At 47.1% G+C, this 15,314-nt stretch overlaps 1 protein-coding gene across 1 annotated transcript in view; it reads right to left on the bottom strand.

Moving 5' to 3' along the window:
• Positions 1-3,932: 3,932 nt before the first annotated feature.
• The window catches only part of Slc24a4 (solute carrier family 24 member 4), a 140,642-nt gene continuing 129,260 nt past the window's right edge, over positions 3,933-15,314 (bottom strand). Inside the window, exons 14-17 of the mRNA XM_021179008.2 lie at positions 10,922-11,036; positions 6,617-6,729; positions 6,125-6,190; positions 3,933-4,717 (exon numbers count right to left, since the gene is read on the bottom strand). Of these exons, the coding sequence (XP_021034667.1) occupies positions 4,565-4,717; positions 6,125-6,190; positions 6,617-6,729; positions 10,922-11,036 (447 nt within the window). The 3' untranslated portion in view covers positions 3,933-4,564. The remainder of the gene's footprint in view (positions 4,718-6,124; positions 6,191-6,616; positions 6,730-10,921; positions 11,037-15,314) is intronic.

Here is a 15,314-nt window from a genome sequence, read left to right as displayed (position 1 = left end):
GAAGGCCCATATTCTCTCCAGGATTAGGGATTTTCTTGAATTCATGGATGGAAAAGCAGAGACCAGAATGGTGCCTAAGCAGCCACTGCTTGGATTCTGGCAGCACTGTGGGAAGAGATGTGGGTCATGCTGGCATCTATCCTGGGGCTTTTAACAGGGAGTAGGCAAGCCCCAGCCCTGTAAATGTAACGATAGAAAAGCACACAGCCACAGCCTTGACCTTCTCAGAAACAGACTGTTTTAACTCTTAGATGCTTCCCAGGGCCCCCGGGACTACGTCAGGGCAGATTAGACAAGACTTGACTTCAGCCATTGCCCTGGGAGAGGGAGGATGTTAGACAATTTGGTCAACTGGACAGGAAACTGTACGGTAGATTAGAAACATAGGGTTAAAGCAGAGCCCCGACTCCCTAGCAGTACATGTGTGGGTATATGGGTGTGTGAGAAGGTATTTGAGGATTTAGTCTAGATGCATGGAAACTGGAATTCAAAGACCTTTGAAAAGCTCTGATGTTTAACCCCTTCATAGGGTAAACAAAGCTCCTGGACCACTCAACTGGCTTCCCTAAAATGATAACCTCTCCCGAGTGGCAGAGGTGGAGAAAAGTGCCCCTTTCTCCAACTGCATGAAGGCATGCATTTGATGAAGGGACATCTTCCCAAATTGGACATGAGGCAAATCACAAAAGCAGCACCCACCAGGTTTAGGCTGCTTTTATCAAAAAATAACCACCAGGATTATCTAACACATGGCCCCATGCCAAACTGTAAACTTCCTTGAAACATTTTGAGATTTTGGGGATTTATAAATACATATTCATATACACACACACATATATATGTAACATAATTGCATGGCTCATGTGTGAACTTTGTAGATGATATAGCTCAGAGAAGCCAAACATTGGGACATCCCTGTGGGTAGAGCCCATGAAAGTCTCTTTGCTGGGCCCACATAACTGACAGCAGGGAGAGTTTCCCAGAAAACAGGAGGAGCCCCTCCTCTCGACTTTGAGAAAGCCCAGTGCAGGTATGACCCTTGACGGGCTCATGGGATGTGCTAAGCTGCAGAGACCACAAAACCAAGGTAGAGTGTTCATACCTGGGGAAAGCAGGTGCCCTCTGGGTCTACGTGGGGAGAGAGAGAGCTGGGCTCAGGGAGACAGGGTCTTAGCTGTAGGAATCATGACTTACTGCCACTCCAGTTAACCAGAGAACGTTTTTGAAACTTTCCAGAAGTTTCTATGGACACACCATGGCATCTAAGCCATCCCAGGGTGTCCTAGATAACATCTGCTCACTGCCCCCAGAGAAGGACTCCTGTGGAGATGGTGTTAGGAGACATCAGGGCACCTCTGGCAGGCATTTAAAACCTGGCTGATGGAAGCAATCTCCTGGCGCTTTTAATTCTAAGCAGCAATTTCTTTGTCCCTTTAGCATCTACCAAGAACACAGCCAGCTTTTCCATGCAACTTACGAAGGTAATTTACAAGAGAAGGTAAGACAGGTAGGGGAGAGAGAGAGAGAGAGAGAGAGAGAGAGAGAGAGAGAGAGAGAGAGAGAGAGAGAGAGAGAGAGAGAGAGAGAGAGAGAACCAAGCCTTTCCCCAGGGGTCCAGGCAGAGTTGGGACACTATGTAGGTGTGCATCAGTGGCTTGGTGGGAGGGGGGGTGCGCTGAAAAATGTCAGCTACTCACTGCCAAGGTGGGCTAGGAGGTTACTGATCTAGTATGGGAGAAGATCAGCCCAATTTCACACCCAGGGAGCAGGGAGGCCACAGAGAGCAGCCTCAGTGCTGGGCTGGACTTCTCTCCTGCTTCCCCAGCAGGAGAGACCCTACTCACACTTTCTCTGTCCACAGACTACTCCCCACCTCAGGTCTATAAAGGATCCAGACAGGAGAGGCCAGGAGAGAGAGAGGCAGACACCTTGCATTTGAACACAGCATTTGCTCTTATTTTCTGCCTCTGAAGAGAAAAACCTAAGTGTATTTTTGTAACTTGTTTTTTTTTTTTTCTTTCTTTTTGTAGCAGAAGTAATTGCACCATACTAATTTAGCTTTGGGGATAAAACAGTGAAAGCAATCCTGTATACTAATGGAAGCATGTTTTTCCAAAACGAAGGTCTATATTATCAAATGACACTTTAAACTCACGAGGAAAAATATTTAGCTAAAACCAGAAATTTTCATTGTAAACCTGTAGTTTCTTAGATAGGAGAGATGCCCAGAGCCTTTGAGGATCATTGGCACATTTAAGTCAAAAGAAAACTAGCAAGAGGTGTGCCCTTCAGGCTGAAAACATAATTTCCAGTTTCTAACTGCAGTTGCGAGACACTATATAGCTTCCAGAAGATTCTGTGGGGGAGAGGGAGGCTACAGTGATGTTCTCTGCAAGCTTCTTGAAGATGCGGAGACTCAAAACACAGTGCAGGAAAAGCAGGGGCATTCAACAAGGGCAGGTATTACAATATGATTTGAAATTTTTCTGGGTAAATTAAATATTCCATGGGGTGTTTTTGACCCAAGAAGTAAGATTCACACCCCCAACTCAGAGCAAATCATGCCACCGTGTCAGGCTGGCCAATCTAGTGTACCAGCCAGAGCAGGAGGGGTGATGGAGACCTTTGGCCTCAGCTCTGCTACTGTCTGAAGCTAAACTAGAGTCACTTGATGCTAATTGCTGACGAGATGAGAGTAACCCATGCGTACACTACAGAGAAGTTAGGAGACAGAAGCACTCGGAGCTTGCATGCGCCTGTGAAAGGGAGGTGTGTGTGTGTGTGTGTGTGTGTGTGTGTGTGTGTGTGTGTGTGTAGTGTAGTGAATGAGCTACCAGGGAGTAGATAACTCTGAAACCTCTTGCGCTGACTTTACACTGGGGCACCTTCAGGCTCCTGCCCTTAGCCTATCAGCTACTCTTTTTAAGGGAGCTTACATTGCCTCACTCTGAAGACCACCGACTTCATCCAGATAGACAAAGAACAAAGCCTTGACTTAGGCGAGCTACTAATACTGATGTGAACCCCGAATAGAAGGCTGGTAATGGGAGCGAGGTCTCAATGCAGTTCTGCTAAGGGAACTTAAGGAACACAAGCTTGAATGCTTTGTCCCTTGAAATTCAGAGAACATTGCTACAGATTCCACCATGGGCCCAGAAGGACTGGGCTGCTAGATTTACAGTAGCCACCGATATTAAAATCACTAAAAGCCCTTCTCTCATTACCCTGGGTCACCCCCATGCCTTCTACTGTGCAAAATATCTCAGTATTCAAAGTGCATCAGATTTGATAGACTTTTGCAATAGAAACATTAAAAAAATAAGAACCTCACTATATAAAATTAATTTGTGCTTTCTCATTAGAACCCAGGGATGGTTTATAGTCAGGAAACCATTACACAGAGATTTCAGAGCTACAAAGCAGTCCAACAGTGTTTCGTATTTTCCTATGTTTGGGTCCATCTCCCATCCCTGGCTTTGCTTGTTATAACAAACTCTGAAGTTGAAAAGACTTAGCTCTAAAAATTCTAAGGTTCGTTTTTCATACTTGGCTTCAGCTAACCAGAGAGAGCAATTTGCTGAAGCTCTCTTCTTGTCCGTAACCATTACTTCTGCAATTGCTTGGGCATATAAACAATATAAACATTGTGTCTTTCAATGGGGTAGTTTTGTAGCAGATCATTAACCGAGAAGTTACAAACCCCACAGGACAGAGCATGGCATCCTAAGGTCTGAAATGTGTAGCTGTGACTACATTCCCCACTGTGTCTCTGAGTTAGCACCTATTTCTGGGCGGTCTTCCACCTTTTCTATATTCCAAACCAAATCGTCTCGGAGTCAGAATGGGATGACACACAGAGGGTTAATTTTTCTCCGAGGGTCACCTTTTGCTCCCTGTTAATGATTCTTTTGAGTGGAATGATATTCTTCAAGTATGATGATCTATACGTGATGTTTTATTTTTAATATTTCATTGCTCAGTTTCTGAATGTGTCAATAAAAAGGATAACAGTATTCGCTTGCTTTTCTCTCTTCTATTGAGAGAGTTTCCACGCTTCCTAGTTTTCCTATAACTGCAGTGGTTGGAAGCCCCTGCAGGTTGATACTTTGTCTCTTCCAGTGTTCCCAGCAGAGTCATGGTAACATAGTCTGCTTTCTCCAGGCTCAGAGGAGACACTTGCCTCTGGACCTACTTTGCACTCACCTAGGACACCTTGTGTTTACGGGCTGACTCATTTCTGAGGCTGCCCATGTAACAGAAAGACAAACAGCACACAAAAGTCCTTTTGACTAAAGTGTGCAAGAGAGAAGAGATACGATGCATCCCTGCAGCTGGTAGCCAAGAGTCTGTGGAGCTGCTCAAATAACGGCTGGACCCTGTCATGCGGGAACAGATGCCCAGCAGCCTGGCCCGTGACCAGACAAAGACCATGGTGGCCCTTCCTTCCAGCTCATGAAAGAATTGACAGTGGCTGCCAAGGCAGTAGAGACCTGTGTGGAGAAAGAGAGAGAGAGGACGCCAGCATCTCGGTGGCAACAGCAGTTTCCTGGGCAATGGTTCAGCTTTAGTCGTCTTCTCTGCACATGGGCAAGTTGACGAAGGTAAAGACATTAAACTCTATCATTATGGAGAAGCACAGGAAGACAGCATAGAGGACCAGCACGTAGATGCCCAGTTTCCGGTCCAGGCGCCATTTGTTGAGGTGAATACCAAGGACCTGGTAGGAGACAGGGGGAGAACTAGGCTTGGTGGGGCTGAGAGATCCAAGGGACATTTTACCAAACAATAACAGTGTGGACTCTAAAACTTTCTACAAAATGTTGAGAAGATTCTGGTCCAATTAAGACTAGACTCTGAGGCTTGTCCCATGATATGGTTGAATCTACAGCAGCCACTCTCACGAACTGGCCCTCCCTTATGAGACAGGTCACTTCCTCCGGATGAAACATGGTCTTACCATGGCCCCTCTCTAAGGAAACCAGATCTCCACCTTTGCCTCGGAACCTGGCATCATAATCTTTTCTCTTCAGCAGATTTCCCAGGCTCATTTGAGCCTTTCTGGGTAAACTTTTGCTCGGGGCCTCACTCTGTTTTCCACATGTTGGGAGAACAAGCTCCCCCACCCCTACTCTCACCCCCACTGCCCCACTGCCCTAGCTCTTATCCCTGAATCAAAGCTTCCCTGGGCTGGACCACAGCTGCCTCCACCGAGCAGAGAGCTCTGTAAATACAGAACAAGCTGGCCTCCAACTCCAATTCTGCTTAATGTCTGAGCCTTGAGTTTTTCTGCAAAATGGGACTAATAGTACCTTCCTCATGAGGGCTGGTGAGGATGAAATAAAATACCATAGTTATGAAATGCACAGCATAGGACTGTGCATGAGAGCAGGGAGGACCTCGTTGTCATTACTCATTGTCCTGAGGACTGTCATGTCCACTATTGTCAGATCAGCGAGTGTGGAGAATTTCTCTCTCCTTGGACTAGTCAGAAAGAATTGAAATGGGGACTGGAAAAGGGGATAACATTTGAAATGTAAATGAAGAAAATATCCAATAAAAAAAAAAGAAAAAGAAGAATTGAAATGTAATTGTGTGACATGACAACCCTAGTGATATGTTTGTGTCTGTGTCTGTGTGTGTGTGTGTGTGTGTGTACACATGTGTGGGTGCATGTATGTGGGTACGTGCAGAGGTCAGAGGACAGTCATGGCTGTCATTCCTCAAATGTTATTCACCTTATTTTTGATATAGTCTCTCACTGAACCTGAAATATTCTAGTTTGGCTAAGATGGATGTCCAGTCCCTAAAGACTTGCTTGTCTCTGCTTTCCCTAGGATGAAATTACAATTGGGAATCACCGTGACCCCTTCTTTTGATCACATGGGTGCTTGGTCAAGCCATAACTGACCAGGGTCATTTTCCAGGTCCCCTGGTGACACCTTACTTGCTCAGGATAAAGTACCATAGCGGTTGCTCTTGCTTTGGGGGTGTCTTTAAGTATATACATGTCCTTGGCTTGCCCCTCACCCTGGAGGGCAAGTAACAGGGAGATGTGCCCAGCCAGGCTGAGCTGCATGAAATGAAGTATTCATGGCGCTCCAGTTTGGAAATGGCAAAAACTCACAGTGAGAGCGACAGAGCCCAGCAGCAGCACCACGGAATAGACCAGACCCCGGCTGTTGATCTTCACCTGGAGAGTGAAGCACATGAGCCACAAATCTCTGAGTTGGTCGGCCAGTCTATTCTGAAAGCCCCACCTTCAGAGTATTCATTCTCTCTTTTGGGAAACAGGGCTCCTGCTGATGGATGCAGGATAGTCAGAGCCTCATGACACACGGGGAGCCATGGGTGCAAGTCTGTACTTGGTTCATCAGGAAGTGGACCCGGATGGGGATAGGTGCTGGTGGGCTTATGCAAGAGGAAGAGGCACTGAGGAAGATGCAGTAAGCATGAGTTTCCTCCTGCAGGCTAGGCTGTCGCAGACGCCATCGAAGAAAGTGGATGCAAAGGGCAAAGGGTGGCACGTCTCCCCAGAACTCCAGGCTGGAACTGAGAGAGCCTCGTCCCTCCCTCTGAAACATACCTATGCACTTCTTCAGGAAGTGGCAGGACTTACTGTGGATCCATAATTAATAACCATGGTCTGCAGGCCCCACGGGATGCCAAGCCCCACCAGGATATCAAACACGTTGCTTCCGATGGTGTTAGAGACTGCCATGTCTCCAAGACCTGGAGAATAAGTAACACATTCCTTCCATCAGGAGTGGATCTCAGGGAACCCTCATTCCCTCTCTGAACCCCTCTATCAGGGCTGTTCAAAAGAAGGGGAGTCCTTCTTGGGCTCTATGCTTGTAAAATATCTGTGTGGTCTAAGATTCCCTCTTTTCATGAGACCTAAAGGCTCCTTTCGTGGGTGGGATCTGTACGTGAATGTCCTGACCCCACACCAGCACTTCAGATGTGGCCTTATTTTGAGTCAGTGGGCTATGATGAAGGCATTAGGCTGAGCCCTGGTCCTAGAGTCCTAGGGAAAAGAGAAATCCAGATATCAACAGTACATAGGAGAAAACCATGCAAGCACAAAGGTGGCCAAATAGAGTTGGGAGAGGAAAAGGCTCATAGCTGCCAGAAGGTGCCAGCCCTGCCCACACCCTGACCTTCATTTTACAGCCTTCAGGAATGTGAGGGGTAAATACTGTTTAAGTCCCCCTGCCAACATTGGCTGTAGCAAATGAACACAGGCTCCTCCGTTATTCTCCTGTCCGACTTGACAGCTGCCGTGCTCAAGGGCCTACCGCTGGCTCTGCTCCCTCTAGTTCTCTCAGCTTTGCTGGGTTTGGGTGGGACCACCACTCTCATGTGGCAGGTGACCAAGGCCTAACCCTTTGCTAGAGGCTCAGCCTCAGGATGCTGGGCCCACATCCTTTCTACCAAGCCATGATTCGTATCTGTGCCTGGACAGTGGTATCCATGTCCTTCTCTGGGTCCACAGAGCATCAGATCTGATGTTCTGGTGGTTTTGGAAAGACGACCTTTCTCTTTCCAGGCAGAGGCTATTGTTCAATCCCCTTCTTGCCCCACTGTCCAAGACCTTGTCGATCACACAGCCAAGGCACTTCCTCTCTTGAAGAACTAGAACAACTTTAAGAAAAGAGTTGGCAGAGCTCTGATGTTGTAACCTGGCACCCACAAATGTGAGCAGAAGGCCCAACCTTGGAACACAAGTGTCTACAAACATAACATCACTTAGGTAGCTGTGGCACTCATCAGAAGCCCATCCAGCATCCAGACCTGTATCTTCACCATCCTCCTGTGAGACACACCTCCCCTCCTGTGTTCTCATTGCTGTTCTCTGATGACCCCCACCCCCAGTGCATGCCTCTTCCTCCCTGGTGTGAAAAATTTTAGAATCTTGGCAGCTGAGGGCTCTGAGGTCTGGACTCTGGTCTAGCAGGCTCCCAGCCTCAGGTACCATGAAGGAATGTGCTTGGGACCAACTCCTTGTACCTGGTGAGGATAGGCTAAAGATGTTGGAATTTGGAGAGGAGGGGGTTGAGTGCTTCTCAGGGCAACTGTCTGAGCTGCACAGGTAGCCGGGAAGATAAGTAACTCTTTGAGGAGCCTTGGAAAGTGTGAGTCACACCTTAAGGCGTGCACATGTCACCTGGGGTTTCTGTAAGAAGCAGGTCCTGACTGAGCATGGCTGTGTAGGGTCTACGAGTTTGGGTATATCATTGGGTGTGCCTCAGTCAATACCTGCCAGGCTTTGCCTGTAGGGAGCCCTATGGAGGTTGGTGCAGACACTCCTGTCAGAGCACCTTTGTGATTCCCTGCTTCACACAGTTGACTCTGAACGGGGCTCCGAACCCTTTGTCATAGAGACGCTTCTACTCTGACCATGTGGACTGGGTTCTGTCGATCACATCACTATTAATTTAGGACAGCTTGGCACCCCAAGCCTCAGCCTCACACACAGTTCTTTCACTGTAGCTACTCTGCGACAGTTTCCTGCTATAGAACCCTGCTTATCCCTGTTCCTAAATGAGACCCTTCATTGAGCCCACTGGGACCACCCAAACCTTGAGGCAGCTAGAATTGCATTACTTCCTGCTTGTGTCTAAGGAAAACATCCTTTTGCCTTGTCTTTCCTTAGCTCCACTCAGGGGAGACTTTGTTACCTTTGTGCTGTGGACTACGTGAGACTGACTTCCCCTAGGCTCATGTGACTGAACGTCTGAGAGGCCCCCGTGACCCTCAGCTTTCTTCTCACTCAATGTATTGTGCAAGGAGCTGTCCCTACCCTGCCTCTAATTCATGTCCTCCCAGAGCCTCTGACTGTGACTGGGTTTAGAATTTTTACAGATGCCAATAAATAAAGCAAATGGGCTCTAATCCAGCTGTTCTTGTAAGCAGGAAGTGTGGCTGCAGATACACAGAGGGACTCACAGCCCATAACAGCAGAAACAGAGCCCACAGCGGGACACAGCTACAGGCCAAGCGAGTCAGAGAGGTGTGGTTCACACGGAATCGAGTAGGAATGTGAAGAGTGCATAGGCCCCACAGGCCCTGGGCCCTGGCGTCAAACTTCCGGTAAGGTAAGTTCAATTGTGTGGAGCTGTCCTGGAAAGGGCAAAGGTCACCCAAGTAAATTCCATTCCCCTCAACTGCTGCTTCCAGTGACCTCTAATTCTGTCAGGCACCTGCCTACCTAACCCCCAGTGTGATAGCTTGTATATCACACTGCCTTTTCTTCAGGTCTTCTCAGCCTTTGAATCTCTTGGAGGAATGTGCCTTAATTTGCAGAGCCAACTCTTCTCCCTGGCACTGCCCTCTCCTCTTGTCTCCAGCCTCCATCTTGTTCCACCTGGATTACTTCCTAACCCCCCAAAAAAGCCCATATGCAAAGCAAAACACTTCACATCTTCTAGAATTCAGGAGAACAGACAGAGCCAGTGTCTGGGAGTCCCACGATGCCTGCCTGAGTCAGACATGGCTCTCATTTGTTATGGCTTGGACCTACAATGTTTCCAGCAGCCTCATGTTCGGAGCACTTGTTCCTCAGACAGAGGCACTATTTAGATGCCTTGTGGAGCTGCTGGGAAGTGGAGCCTAAGTTTTGACACTGGGTCACCACTTCCAGCCTCTGGTTCCCGATCCACCGCCATGTGGACACTCATTACCACCCATGTCCAATGCCACATTGTGTGCCCTGCAGTTTCTGCTGTGATGGGCTGAGCTCTCAGGAAACCACGAGCAAAGATAAAGCTGTCTTCTTGTATGTATTGTGGAGTAATTTGGTCGCAGCAGAACAAAAGTGACTAAAGCATATAACCAGTCATTTGCTGTATGACTTCTAGGTGGAGGCTCTGTCCCGTCCCACACTGTAACCTCAGGACACGTCTCCTTTAAAACAACCACATAGGAAAGCACTTTGAAAGATCTAAGGGAGTCCATCTCAGTATTTGTCATGGCATAGCTTTTTCTTCTGGGCATACCAAGACCATCCCATATCCATCAAGGAGCAGAGATAACCTGTGGTCTCCCTTTTTTTAGCCTGGAACCTGCTGGCTCAGGGGTGGAGTTTCCTGCTCATTCGTTCTGCCACGCCCACTGCTGGACCCTGTCGCTTTGCTGCTTGGAGCCACACATGTGTTCATCCTGCTACTGGACCCCGAGTTACTTGGCGGGAAATCGGGTTCCCTCCCCCTTCCTTTATAACTGAATGTCGAAATTAGTAAAGGGGGGCTTTGAACATGAAATCGTCTTGGCCTCGTTCTTTCTCCCGCCCCGTCTAGCTTCCTCTCTTTTCAGCTCGAACTGCCATCCTCAGTTGAACCGTTCGCGTTGTGGACTGCTGGTGGGGCGCAACAATAACCTGTTGTCATGGCGATGAAATGAGTGCAGTACATTGACAGATGGGCCTCTGTTGTGAAGAGGGTGGGGGTGGGGGTGGACTGTTGACTTCCCAAGCAGGAGAGGGAAGAGGATCATCAGACCTTTACCTGAGAGTCTACCCACTACTCCCTCCTGCCTCCAAGTAGCACAAAGCCTATTGGCTCTAGCATCCCCTTTCCCACCAGGGCCTGTGCAGCTAGGATGCAGGAGGGAGTTGTGGGTGGGCTTTTTGATGCAGCTCTCACAAGGTCATCATCCATGGTGGGGTGGGACTCATAGCAATGCAGGGAGGTTTGGGGGTTACCCATGTTCCTGTAAGTGGCTCCTCCCCTCCCTCCTGCCCCAACGCTGGAAGTAAAGCCAGTAAATTCCCTGGTTCCCCAAGCTAGAGTTGGATGGAATTATTTTTGGTCTGTCATCAGCACCCTGTATGGGGTGGATAGATATTTGTCCATGTCTCTCCAAGAACAGCGAAGGAGACAGGGAACTTGCCAGCGGGGGATGGGGGCTGAGGCTTAATCCATACCTTGTCTTGCCACAATTAAGCTGGCCATGCAGTCTGGAACACTTGTGCCTGCTGCCAGGAAGGTGATGCCCATGATGACATCGGGGATCCCAAGTGTGTATCCAATAATAGTCACCTGCAGAAGAGGCCAGGGTCAGGGATCAGGGTCAACTTAGAATGTAACGGCCCTGGACACTCCCTACCCTGTGTGCTGTTTTTACAGTTTATTTTTGAAGACTTTTTTTTTTTTTGAGGTGGGTCCTATATAGTCCAGGCTGGCCTTGAACTTGCGATGGAGCCAAAGGTGACCTTGAACTCTGAGTCTTCCTGCTTCCATCCACCTCTTAAATGATGGGATTACAGGCATGCAGCACCACACCTGGTTCATGTGGTGCTGAGGACTGAAGTCAGGCCTTTATGCATGACAGCTGAGCCACAGCCTCAGCCCCTTAATAAAAACTATAGTTTTTTTTTTTGTCTTGTTTTTTTGGGTTTTGTTTTGTTTTGTTTTGAGACAGGGTTTTACTATGTAGTCTTGGCTAGCCTAGAGCTTTCTAGACCAGGTCGGCCTTGAACTCATAGAGACACTCCTGTCTCTTCCTCCCCGTACCTGGGATTAAAGGTGTGTGCAACCCTCTCAGCAAGGAAATCTTTTCTGTATGGCCCTGGCTCTACCATCACACAGTATCTGCTTATTGCTTTAACACTTTCTTTAAAATTGTTTATTTCATTTCATTTCATTTATTTATTTAATGCATATGAGAGTTTTGCATGCATGTATGTCTGTGAACCACATTCATGGAGAACCCAAGGAGGCCAGAAGCATCAGATATTCTAGATCTGGAGTCACAGATGCTCGTGAGCTGCCATGTGGGTGATGGTAACTGAACCTGGGTCCTTGGGAAGAACAGCCAGTGTTCTCATCCACTGAGCTCTCTCTCCAGTCCTGCATTAAACTTTTTTTTTAAAGATAAAATTAAGTGAAAAGAACAGTTAACTACCAATTTTAAAGAGCTATTGACAATTGCTATTAACACATTTCATCTACAGGTGGGTCTCAGCACCACATCACAGGGTCTCACTCCAGAGTCCCAATGTGAGGCCTGCATTCAGGTTTAGTGCCCTCAAGCTGCTGGGCTGGGAACCACATTTGAAAATGTCTGAGAATCCTTGGTCTTGTTTTGGGGATGTATATTAGGGAAAAAAGGGGGGGGGGTGCCCAGATCATATTATCACTATCTGTTTTGTAACTGTTTTTTCATGTAATAATATACCATGAATACCTCTCCACTCACAACTCTCATCTAAGCATATTTTAAACTAATGCTTAGATTTCATTTGTATTGCCCGCGCCTTCTCATTTGTATTGCCTGAGCCTTCTAATTAACCCCTCACTAATAGATATTTTGATGGCTTCTTGTTGGATCTCTATCGAAAACTTTATGTATAGCAGGCACTCTACGAAGGTATCTTTCTTTCATAATCTTACCCATGCTATGATTTACTGCCCACTGGTGAGGAGGACACCATTATTATGTCATATGAGAACCAGAGAGGTTAGGTACAGATCCCTATGGACTCCAGCTGCTCAGCATTGGAGCATGGAATCCCAGCCAAATGCTCCTCTCCATCAATGTGTCTGTATGCCAGTCTCTGAACTGACATCATTTTACTTCCTTTGGAGAAACTCCAAGACTCAAATCTACCCCATCAAGGGCTTCTTGAGACCTTGAATGCAGTCACACAGTTGACAGTGTTTGAGACAATGACACTTCAAAGCTGGCTGGAGCCCTTGGCTGTAGAGTTTGGGCAGACAGAGAGAAAACCCTGGAGGCATCTGGACCACCCTGGTTTATCCTGCAGCTGCAGCTTGCCAATCCTTTTAGAGATCATCAAAAGTAGTGGCCCTCAGAGTTCATCACATCTCCGTTGTTGTGGCTAGCTTTGTCAGCTTGATATAAGTCATCAGAATTTCTCAGCTGAGAAAATGCTTTCATAGGATCCAGCTATAGGGCATTTTCTTCATTAGTGATTGATAGGGAAGGGCCCAGCCCATTGTGGGTTGTGCCATCCATGGACTGCTGGTCCTGGGTTCTAGAAGAAAGCGGGCTGAGCTAGTTATAAAGAATAAGCTAGTAAATAACACTCCTCTATGGCCTCTGTATCAGCTCCTGACTCCAGGTTCCTGCCCAGTTTGAGTTCCTGTCCTGACTTCCTTCAATGATGAACAGTGATGTAGAAGTAGAAGCCAAATAAACTTTTCCTTCCCAAGTTCCTTTGGTCATAGCTTTTCATTATAGCAAAAAAGAAAAGAAAAAAAAAGAAAGAAAGAAAGAAAGAAAGAAAGAAAGAAAGAAAGAGAGAAAGAGAGAAAGAAAGAGAAAGAGAAAGAGGAAGAAAGACTTAAGGCAACCTTATAATCACCCAGAAAGATCGTATCTTTCTGAATGTCTAGATTGAGGGATTGTCTAGATGAGGATGGCATTGCGCATGTCTGTAGGGGATTGATTAACTGTGTTAAATGAAGAGGGAAGACCCAGCCCACTATGGGCAGCACCATTCCCTAGGTTTTGAGTCCTGAACCATAGAAAAATAAAGAAAGAAAGCCAAGTACTAAGCATTTATATATTTACTTTTCTCTATTCTTGAGTGTGGATGTGATGCGGTCTTAAGTTCCTTTAGGTTGCTTTCTAGCCCAGGTATATTTTTTTCACAGCAACAGAAATGAAACCAGGACTAGTTAATGATCTCAGTCCTAGCCACTGCTGTATGACTCTGGACAATCAGACTTGCTTCCCTGAGGCTCAGCTCTCTTACAGGATGAAACAGGGAAATGTAATGTGAGTACCAAGCCAGTACCACATGCTCCTGGTGCAATGTCTCCTCTTGTTTCAATCACTGTTTGCATTCTATGGGGACAAGAGAATGAGAGCACTCAGATCTCAGGGTTCTGAGAGCTCCAGACTAACGGTACTTCCCAAGAGCCAGGCTCAGCTGGTACATGTGCGTTACGGAAAGAGCCCTGGGAAAAGAACTTCAGATGGGCTTGAACATACTGCCTACACTGAGGGTGGGTCCTACACACTGCCAGGTACTCCTGGTCTTGAGTGGGGACAAATACACCTCATTTTATGAGACAATACACAGTTCTAACATGCCCTGGCCTTGGAAGGGGATGGGGTACAGGGACAGGAACAACTGATCTATCACGACCTGTCATGACACAAGCCACTAGCTGTGATGATGAGTTTTGAGGAGTCTAGGTGATGTTAGACATCTTAAGAGTAGTAACCGAGTGTGACGGTTTGTATATGCTTGGCCCAGGGAGTGGCACTATTTAGAGGTGTGACATATCTACTTGTTGGAGTAGATGTGTCACTGTGGGAATGGGCTTTAAGACCCTCACCCTAGATGTCTGGAAGTCAGTCTTCTACTAGCAGCCTTCAGATGGAGACGTAGAACTCTCAGCTCCTCCTGCACCATGCCAGCCTAGATGCTGCCATGTTCCTGCCTTGATGATAATGGACTGAAACTCTGTACCTTTAAGCCAGCCCCAATTAAATGTTGTCCTTTATAAGACTTGCCTTGGTCATGGTGTCTGTTCATAGCAGTGAAACCCTAATTAAGACACCGAGCTACCATGGAGTTCCTAGAACTGTCTCTCCTTTTAACTATTGAACCATATGGCTAAGAAGTAGCAGGGTGGAGGAACAGACAATCCACACAATTTGTGTATATGCCCATATGCTCCAGGGTCAGGGGTCAGGGATATCACATGGGTCTTTTTCTACCCTGGACTCAAAGCCTGTACTCCAAGCCTCCAGACGTGCAGACTTTAAACAGGAAGCAGAGCTGTGTTCTGAGCTTCCCTTTGTTCTCCAGTGTCCCCAATTGGGCTTCACTTCTCCCTGGAGCCTTATTAGGACATCATCCATAAGCATGGACCACCAGAGAAGGCACAACTTAGAGTCAAAGTGAGCTCAGAGACACTCTCTCCTTACACACTCTGACCCTCAGGATAGTTCTAAACCAAGGCCATCAACATTCAAAGCCCTCCCACAGGTCAGACTGGCCTAGCAGGGTGTCTCTCATGCCCCCAGTCTAACCCTGGGCTAGGACTCTGGTCTTCTAAACAAAAGCCAGATTTGTAAATGAAGATACTGGAGGTGGGAGTGTCCCAGATCATTGCCACAGAGGGCTACTGACTCCATTTTCCGTAATGAGAGAAGAATCTCACAAAATCTTTAATCCCCATCCCTACTCAAATGTCGCAACATACTCTTTTTTTTTTTTTAACTTGTCATGTTTTGGGAACATGGTTTAGTAAGAAACATCACCCGGTCCCTTTAAAACATAAAGATGGCTACACTCATTCTACTGAGGGAAATGAGAGATGAGATTCAGTTCTTTCAAG

Source organism: Mus caroli, chromosome 12 (genome assembly GCF_900094665.2).
Source record: "Mus caroli chromosome 12, CAROLI_EIJ_v1.1, whole genome shotgun sequence".
In the NCBI taxonomy this organism is placed as follows: domain Eukaryota; kingdom Metazoa; phylum Chordata; class Mammalia; order Rodentia; family Muridae; genus Mus; species Mus caroli.
The sequence above is the reverse complement of the archived record's forward strand: the minus strand, read 5'-3'. Positions and strand labels throughout refer to the sequence as shown.